Source organism: Alosa alosa, chromosome 22 (assembly GCF_017589495.1).
Source record: "Alosa alosa isolate M-15738 ecotype Scorff River chromosome 22, AALO_Geno_1.1, whole genome shotgun sequence".
NCBI lineage: Eukaryota > Metazoa > Chordata > Actinopteri > Clupeiformes > Clupeidae > Alosa > Alosa alosa.
The window spans coordinates 2227826-2237996 of NC_063210.1; the positions used below are offsets into that span (position 1 = coordinate 2227826).

The 10171-nt window shown below is 48.0% G+C and overlaps 1 protein-coding gene across 6 annotated transcripts in view; it reads right to left on the reverse strand.

The window, feature by feature from the left end:
* The window catches only part of LOC125287869 (C-terminal-binding protein 2), an 80956-nt gene that overhangs the window by 7075 nt on the left and 63710 nt on the right, over window positions 1-10171 (reverse strand). For all 6 annotated transcript variants that reach the window (XM_048233925.1, XM_048233929.1, XM_048233923.1 and 3 more), the window contains 3 exons: window positions 6342-6486; window positions 4112-4318; window positions 1853-2067 (listed from right to left, as the gene is read on the reverse strand). In XM_048233925.1, coding sequence (XP_048089882.1) covers window positions 1853-2067; window positions 4112-4318; window positions 6342-6486 — 567 coding nt within the window. The remainder of the gene's footprint in view (window positions 1-1852; window positions 2068-4111; window positions 4319-6341; window positions 6487-10171) is intronic.

Here is a 10171-nt window from a genome sequence, read left to right on the forward strand (position 1 = left end):
ACACAAACAAACACACAAACACACACACACACACACACACAAGGGTCAAGCACAGCACATACAAGCCCACTCCCCAAACACAAGCATGCTCCATTGAGTTAATAGTCACACCAGCACCACAAGTTTCAACGATCACTTCAATCTCCCTGTTTGGAATTTTTTTTTACCCATTATGGGGCCTTGATACACATTCCTCAAGGCCCCAAAGCCTCAGTAGATTTGGGTCAAATGTATTGGTGGTGTTGATCCCTGCGTGCCTATAGGCTGTGGTCACAAGGGCAGATCATGTGACTGAGCGCAGCTACTCGGGCTGACAACACTTGAGCATCTGTGACGCGTCTGACCACACAACTCTGGAATGTTCTACTTGTGTATGCTATGGTCCTGATTAGGGAGAAATGGAAGATTGTTTTTTCCAAGGAAACTTCCAGCACTAATAGAGTGGATAACCGTCACAAGACATAAATTATGTCTGCATGCATACAAAAAAAAAAAATCAAGGCCTTTCTGAGCCAGCCTACTTCTTTTGAGGCTAATTTTCAATGCCAATAAAACCCTTTTCACCGAAAGTGGCCTTGATATCTACGACCTTGAATAAATGCAATGATGAAACAAATAAATAATACGCCTGAGTGCGACTGTATACTGTAGTTTTCTGAGCGTTTATTTAGAGGAAGAGATCAAAAAGACCATCAGAGAAAATTGCTCCCCATCTCCCAGTGCCCCGCACAAACACACGCACTGGCCTATTTTGAAACCCGAAGCCCAACATTACAAATTCCAACTCTCACTACATGAACTGATTACCTTGTGAGTCTATCTTTGTGGGTCCAGGCTTGTGTGTGTGTGTGTGATTTGATAACAGTGGCACCCAGTATGTTTATATGCATGCTGATAAACTGCAACAGCACAGCGGCACTGTTTGCCAGAAAAACAACAGCAAAGGAAAATCTAATGAAAAGCGCTTGGAAGAAAGTAATCCCTTAATCTTGACAAAAAAGCTAGAAATCCAGGCCATGAAAAGCCCCGGTGCTGCCAAGCTGCCTTTTATTAGGTCTGTTTCCTTTTTTACTGGGGGGAGCGGGAAAAAAAAGAGACCGAAAAAAAGGAATGAAGGAGAGAAAAAGCTCTGCTCAGAAACCGAGGGCTGCCTCACATGTTTGGGAGAGAGGAGGTGGGGGGGATTTACACCCTTTCAGTTTGGGGGGGAAGCTGAGGCAAGCATCCGCTGGAGGTGAACAAACAGCCGGTTAACTAGGTTAAACTAGTGGCACACTCTCCTGACAGAACAGCACTCAAGACCACAGAGGAGAGGAGAGAGTAGGAGAGAGAGGAGAGGAAAGGAGGAGAGAGAGGAGAGGAGAGGAGAGGGAGGAGAGAGGGAAGCAGAGGAGAGGAGAGCTGGGCAGAGTGAGTCACAGAGATGAAGGGGAAAAAAGAGAAATGGAAGGGGGGTGGTGGGTACGAGTGGAGGGGAGGGGTCATTCTTCTGATTTTCCTCCAGGGGGCAGAGTGGATCAGGGAGCCAGAAAGCACACACACACACACACACACACACACACACACTCTCTCTCAGCTGAGCTTCCAGCAGCTCCCCTACTGCTGAGCCGAGTCGATATATTTGCCGTAGCCGTGGGCTGGCGCTAATTGCGTTTGACAGAGCAAAGGAATGAATTTGTTTCCAGCTTTGGTGAGCTTAAGATACAAAAGGAGCATCTATGTCTGTCTGTGCAGAGGCTCTGTGCACACAAACACATCCATGGAACATAGTAGAGTCTGCACATGACTAGTCTTAATGTTTTATATAGAAAAGACACACACACACACAGTGTGAAAGACAGACAGACAGTACCTGTTTGATAGTGAAGTCATTGATGAGGTGGTGGTTGTGTTCGTTGAGATTGCAGTGTAAGGAGACGCAGTCGCTCTGGTAGAGCAGGTCCTGGAGGGTGTAGACACGCTGTACGCCCAGCGAGCGCTCCAGGCCGTCCTGCAGGTACGGGTCGTAGAAGAGCACGTTGAAGCCAAACACCTTCGCCCGCACCGCCACCGCCTGGCCCGTGCGACCTGAACGTACCCATACAAAAAACACAAAACATCAACACGCTCATCCAAAGTATTAATCCAAACACCTTCCACAGCCTGCTGTAACCCTAACAGACATGCGCTCCGGTGGGGGCAGGACACTAGTGAGAGGAGAGGAGAGCAGGCGTGAGGCCTAGCAAGGACACCACTCCTGCTCTCCTGGCAGCACGTAGGAGCTCCAAGAAGAGCAGAGCAGAGCTGAGAGGAGAGGAGGAGCGCCAGGCCTGAGATAGCGTCTTAATCTTATTGTTCCCTGCCTCTCACTCACTCTCCCCCTATTCTTCTCTATTAGCAGGCTGCTCGACAGCAACACGAGGCTGCAGAAAAGTGTGGTTAGATAAGGATGGAGTGAAAGCATAGACTGACTTCTAGAGACATAGTGAGAGAGAGAGAGAGAGAGATGATAAAGTGAGAGACACTATTAAACAGTGAGAGGCAGGAAGAGAGGAGAGTGAAAGTGTGTGTGGGAGTAGAGAAGTCCCTCTTTTAGCGGTGATGGCCAGAATCAATAAAGCCCTTCATAGAGAGACCAGACATGAAGTCACACACACACACGCAGCTCAGGCAGACTTTCAGGGCTGTGGGAAAAGACCTGTTGTGTGTAAACATCACACAACACCTGCACAGACAGACACATCATTGCTCTCGTTCTCTCTCTCACTCAATCACACACACAGCTAATGTTTTGTCAAAATTACATTAAAAATGTAAAAAATTGCAAAAATAACATTTTTTTCGCACAATAATAAACGTACCTTCTATGAAACTTGATAATTTGACTGATTAACTGATATGTGATGCCATAAGTTCCAAGTATTAAGCTTGTTAATAGTTAATAATAATTGGAAATATTTGAAAAAAAAAAAAAAAACAGGGAAAAGTTCATAGTGTGTTCACAGAGGACCATTTCTAACTCATTGCTTCCTCTGTATGGTCAGACAGCGACGTCCACCACCCATAGCTGTACATGGCCTGCATGCATTCTAGCTGTAAGGGAATACACTCACATATAACCTCATGCACTGTTTCGGCTTCACTGCATCTGTTTGGTCATGCAGACAGGGTTGATGCCAGGGACAGGTGGGAACTGACCACGGCCTGTCCGAGTGTGCCTGAGAGTGGCAGAGACTGCGAGGCAGCAGCAGGATGCTGTGCTGGCCTCAGTAGCCGCAGGACAGGGCATTATCTACAGTGTTACAGAGGCTTACTGTCACTCAGACCTCCGCTGTGTTTGGGGCCGAGACATCCCCAGCGTGTGGGGGAGACAATGGCTCTGAAACGGTCACGGCCAAAGCTGATCCAGCGCTGTCCACACACACACACACACACAGAGCGGGCAGGCAAGGGAGGGAGTGTATGAGTAAGTGTGTGAGAAGAGTCTCTGGAGCAGACATGCAGAGAGGTGTGCTGTGTGTGAGATAAGCACAGCCATTTGGAGGCCTGACTGAGGTGGACTAGCTGTCTGGACAATCCCACACACACACACACACACACACACACACACACACACACACACGTAACCCCCCACTGTTTATCAGGTGACTGATAAATACTGTCCACATACAGACACATGCATGCTGAGGAGAGAAAGAATTGGGTCAACAAGGTGTGGGCTGCAGCTGAGATCCATGGGCCCTATGGGATAGTGAACGTGCCCACAGATAATGGGACAGTGAACGTGCCCACAGATAATGGCAGAAAAGAAAGGCAATAACAATGAGAACAAAAGAACACAACTATGTAGACACAGCCATGCAGACAGACATATCTATGAACTGTAGACAAGCGTGGAAAAGCTTGAGGCAGGAGACGGAGACAGAAGAAAGCAAACAGAACGTAAGACACAATAAAGAAACATGACAAAGGATGGTGTGTTGGGGCTGAGCAGGATATACAGAATACAGATGCAACGGTAGAGAATGACACGTCATTTAAAAATACTAAATAAGTCTCAACACACATTAGAAGTATTTGTTTGTGTGGTTGATGTGCATGTCACACTTTGTGTGTGTGTGTGTGCACTGACCGAAGCCGATGAGGCCCAGGGTCTCTCCACGGATGCGTGCGGCCCCAGAGGCCACCTCTCGGATCTGCTCCACGCTCTGGACGCGGGTGCCCTCACGCAGGGCCTGGTACAGCCAGGTGTTCCGGCGGTACAGGTTCAGGATGTGGCAAATGGTGGAGTCGGCCGTCTCCTCCACTGCTGCCGCCGGAATGTTGCACACTGCAATGCCTGCGCGCACACACACACACACACACACACACTTTACATCCAGAGAATATAAAAGCTTCCGCTACTCCGGGAGAATCTCCTCGTCTGTGACTACCCCACTCATTCTTAACAGGCTGTCGTTTAGACTAGGCTGATGTACGTACACAACCACACACACACTAGGGCAGCGGTCCCTAACCACCGGTACCGGGCCACGGGACATTCCTAACCGGGCCGTAGCCTACGACATGAGTTTAAAAAAAAATGCATGCAAACTAAATTAAATTTAATTCGCAATAATGTCACGTTTTTACATGGCATAGGCCTATATGCAGTTGTTTGATTGCACGCATGTTTGCATTTTGCAAGGTCTATTTTCTTACGTCTGTCTGTCCCGCCTTCAACACTTTTACATATTGCCTTCAGCGCTGCGCAGCCTCAGGTCAGCTCACTTCACCTTCTTAGCGAACGGTAGTGTCAGACGAAGTTAGCTAAACTGCTAGAATGAGCAACAAAAAACAAGCATCTTTAGCAGGTCACTGGCCAGAGTGTTTGAGTTGCGAGAGCCGCTGCAGAGATTTCTTACAGAAAAAAAGTCACCGTTAGCTGCACATTTTAGTGATAAGGACTGGGTGTCAAAACTCGCTTACCTGTGTGACATATTCGGGTTGCTTAATGACCTCAACCGGTCACACAGTAGTGGGGGTTTTGGGAGAGACTGAGGCAGGGCCCTTTCTCTCGCAGCTGGTGCGCGATCACCTTTTTGCGCTTTCAAATGAGTTTGAGCGTTACTTCCCATCCTCCAAAGATCCACGGCAAACCAATGAGTGGGTCCGCAACCCATTTGTCAATATCCCAATAGTCCTAACTTGTCAGCGCAGGGAGGAAGAGCAGTTGATCGAAATTGCAAATGACGGTGGTCTTAAGAGTGTGTATAAGGAAACCTCTCTGGCGGGTTTTTGGATCAAAACCAAAGCAGAATATCCCGAGATAGCCGTAAAAGCGCTGAAAATGTTGCAACCATTTCCCACCACGTATCTATGCGAGGCCGGGTTTTCGGCAATGACTGCAACTAAGACCAAATTGCGCAATCGACTGGACATTTCAAACACACTGAGGGCGTCACTGTCTTCCATCACCCCCAGATGGAACCTTCTTGTTGCAAGGAAACAAGCAGGGCTCCCACTGATTATATTCGTAATGCACGTTTAGTTCCCATGTTTTGTTCCCATATTTTGTTAAGCATGTTCACACTTATAGATGTAGCTTCAAGTTGTTCAATATTCATAGTTCATATTGTTCAATTTTCACTTCTTCAAGTTCACGTTTTTCACATGTTTAAGAGATCGTTACCTTCACTGTTCATACATAACTGGAGCTAGTTCTTTTCAAGTAATGCATGCACAACACATATGAAACACATATGTACATATGATACACAAAAAACACATACACACATGATACACAAAAAATTGTATGAGTCATCCTTCAACGCATGTGTGTTGTGCGTGCGGTTTGTCAGTGTTGGGACATTGAGTGCTGTTAGCATGCTCTCCTAACAAGGCCAGACTGATGACGTGTGCGTGCGGTTTGTCAGTGTTGTGACAGTGAGTGCTGTTAGCATGCTCTCCTAACAGGGCCAGACTGATGGCTGATGTGTCAGGGAGACAGCTCGAGCGCTAAGATGTTTGTCTCCACAGCACTGATAAGTGCCTAAAGGAGCACTTCTTAGCTTACACATGACATCCAACACACCAACACACACCGTGTTCGCCAGAGTGGGGGGTTTGACAAAGTGCTTCCCTTAGATGGTAAGACCATGTCTTTATGACTGTCTATCTCTGTATTTGAAAGTAGTGCATACAGACAGAGACACAGACAGAGAGAGAGAGAGAGAGAGAGAGAGAGAGAGAGAGAGAGAGAGAGAGAGAGAGAGAGAGAGAGAGAGAGAGAGAGAGAGAGAGAGAGAGAGAGAGAGAGAGAGAGAAAGCGAGAGAGACAGAGAGAGTAAGAGAGAGAGAGATATGATGATAAACAGCTTTACCCAGTTCTCCAGCTGCTTTGATGTCAATGTTGTCATAGCCACTGCCAATTCGGATGATGATGCGCAGGGCTTTGAACTTCTCCAGGTCCTCTCGCGTCAGGGTGATGGTGTGGTACATCATGGCCCCCACCGCCTCATTCAACACCTGCAGCGTCACACACACACACACACACACACACACACACACACACACACACACACACACACACACACACACACACACACACACACACACACACACACACACACACACACACACACACACACACACACACACGCGGTAAAAGGTCTTTATTTTCTACACGTAAAGACTGCAGGGTTTGAGCAAACATAGTTTGTGAACACGACTATTTTCTCTAAGCTGACCTTGATAAGGATAAGAAAAATAATTCTGTCAAACAAGGCACAAACCGAGCCATATAAACACCGGCCCATTTGCATGGTTAAGAAACTGACTCCGTTTCTGCTTTTAGAAAACGAGATAACGAGCGTGTTTGTATTAGTAGCAGGAACAGAAATATTTGTGGACAGGGTGCCGAAAGAGGCGAAATGAAGCAAGGTCGGGGGGGAGAAGAGATATGATGTCTGGCATGAGGTCATGAGGCTCGAAAGCAATACCATTAACAATGCATAATTACTGCAGTGTGCCCGACAGGTCCAGGGTAAAAACTCACTCTCTCTCTCTCCCCCCCCCTGCCTGCATCCCTCTCTCCATCGCTCTCTCTCTCTCTGTCTCTCTCTCTCTCCTGTGTGTCTCTGCAAGGTTAAAGAGAGGGCCGTGGCCGAGCGGGTGAGAGGCTGGGCTGCCGGGGCCCTGCCAGGGTAAATAATGGCTTTAAATTCCCCTGCAGCCTAACTACATTAGCGCCGCGCTGATTAGCAGATTAGGCCGCACTTTCCCGGCCGCTTTTATTAGACGCCTGTCCCGAGAAGCCCTGCTAGATGCTAATTCAAGGTTAAAGCTCTCCTTACACTTTCTGTCCAATTCTTCTCACTCGCTCTCTCTCCCCCTCTCTCTCTCTCTTTTTCTGCCTAGTTGTCTCATTCCCCTTGCTCTCTTTTCTCTCTCTCTCTCTCTCTCTCTCCTTTTCTGCCTAGTTGTCTCGTTCCCCTTACTCTCTCTCTCCCTCTCTCTCTTAGCTGTTCTTTTCTCGCCAACGGCTGCGTTAGCTGAGGACAAAGCGCCCTGGCGTTAAGAATGACTGGCGCAATGAAATGTTTTGTGAGGAGAATCGTTTCTGAGCAGCGTTTGCTTAAACGGAAAATGTGACCTAATCCCCCCCCTCTTTCTCTCCCACTCTCTCGTATTCCTCCCACTCCTCTCTTCTCAGCTGAAACTGGATATGCAGACGGTCTGGAGAGCTATTATTTCTGATGGCTTGGCTTTTGCGCTGAGACAAAGCAGAGGCCTCTCTCTTTGTGCATGCATGCCTGTATGTGTGTGTGTGTGTGTGTACAACTGTGTGCATGTGTCATGTGTGTGAGTGTGAGTCTCTGTGTGTATGCACAACTGTGTGCATGTGTGTGAGTCTGTGTGTATTTGTGTGTGTGTGTACACATCTGTGTGTCTGAGCACAACTGTGCTGGTGTGTGCCTCTGTGCTTGTGTGTGCGATTTTGCAGCCATGATGTCATCCCCTGGGTGAGCTCATTGGATCTGGGGGGATATGACAGAGACTCAAGCATAGAGGGGTGGCTGGCGGGGCTGTTGAGCCGTGTGTGTGTGTGTGTGTGTGCGTGTGCGTGTGCGTGTGCGTGTGCGTGTGCGTGCGCATATCAAGCTTCTGCGTGCCTTGCCCAGTGTCAGGGCACCACTGCCACACCTCTAGCTGCCCTGAGCTGGCATCCACAGGGCATCAGTGACATGAACAGAGGCTGTATGTGTGTGTGTGTGTGTGTGCTGTGTGTGTGTGTGTGTGTGTGTGTGTACACTTCACCACTCCCTTATTCCTTTGCTGACCAAAATAAGTAGAGCGCACTCTTCCAAATCTGACCTCATTTGTGGCTCTGTGCAGTTTTTCACTACTCCCCGCAATGATGTGGTCACAGTGCTGGCTGGAGATGAGAATTGGGGGTGGGGTGTGTGTATGTGTATGTGTGTGTGTGTGTGTGGGAGGATGTGCGTGTGCAGCTGCCTCCACTGTTTGCCTCCGTCTTTGTGCATGGCTCTGAGCTGTGCACCAAAAAAAAAAAAGGAAAACACAACATGGGACAAGATAAGATGATGGCCTCCTCTAACAAAAGGCGCGCTGCTCGTCGCCGTGCCGATAAGCAGCTACATGACCAGGCATTATGGCAGACGGGCCTGCAGGGAAGGGAGGGGGTGGGGGTGGGGGGGCTGGGAGGTGAGATCTACATCACAGACAACCGCTGCGCTTCAGCGCCCCATCCAGGGCCTCCGCCTTCTCCACCAAACACACTTTCCCTCCCTTTTGTCTCTCCTCTCTCCCTCCCTTTTTTGGTGGCATCTTCATTTCTCTGAATCACACAGGCAATCTGGAGGTGAAGGTGATGACCGAGGCTGATAGCATCTCTCTATCCGTGTGTGTGTGTGTGTGTGTGTGTGTGTGTGTGTGTGTGTGTGTGTGTGTGTGTGTGTGTGCGCGCAGCTTTGCTTGCAGCACTCCCCCTTTCTCTCTCACACATTTACACTCACACACACACTCACACACACACAAAGGGCAATAAAGGCTGCACTACAAGCCAGCGCAATGTAATTACAGAGCTCCCCCACTACTACTCCGGGCAAGAGGTCTGCGAGGGTAATATAGTCACTTCACATATGAACTCCAAACACAAGGCTGGGAGAGAGGGGCCCAACCACACCCTGCAAAAACTAAGCTGGAAAAAAACAAATAGAAAAAAACATTTTACATAATGAGACACATCTGTCACAAATGTGCCACCAGAAAGCCTCTTACACTGACTCAGTCAGTCCCACTTCCTGAGTAGTCACCATCCTGGCAACTTGGTCATACTTTGAACTATGAAGTGGACTGTGACTGCTGCCAGTTGAAATATCCCCTTCAAAGAGAAAGAAGACCGTCTGAATGTTCCTCTCTGTGTGTGTGTGTGTGTGTGAGTGTGTGTGCGTGTGTCTGTGTAAGGCTCAAAACCAACTTATAAAAATGGGTGCCAGGCTTGGTCACCCAGCAACAGCTTGAGATTGCCGAAACTGAAAATGTGGTCGTCATGTTTTAACAGTCTGTATTTAATAACAAAGCAATCACATCACAGAGTGTTTTCAGTCACTTATTAGTTACATAGCTATTTTTCTTATTTTAAGACTTTAATAAAACATTTATTGGTTAATTTTATAATATTAACACTGTTCAGCAAATACAGACTGAAGGGGGATGAAGCCATGTGGCCATCCGGACTGAAACAAATGTGTGAAAATATGTTGTTGGGGGAGGGGGAGGGCAATGTAAAACCACTGTGCTCTACCAAAGTCCTTTTAGGCAAGTCCCTCCACTCGGCGGCCATATTGCAACGCTTTTTGGGCACTTATCGGGCATCTATTTCGGCAGAAACACGCGTGCGCAAGGCTTCACGACACCAACCTTGCTCCAGTGGCGGGATCACAACACATGATTGGCTCAATGTCTTCACATGTCAACGTTTTTCCGCGCAAGTGGTGGGATATGTGTAGACAACTGCCATATTGGCGTTCCAAACTAACCCCATGCATTTGTATGGAGGATGTTTTGAGTGCTGTGTCTCCTCATTAGAAAGTCTCTGGCTCTACTAAAGATGGGCTCTCCACTCCACTCCACTGCTTATATATGCAGCTGGAGTCAATAAGGCCACATATGCAATTGAGGTGACTGG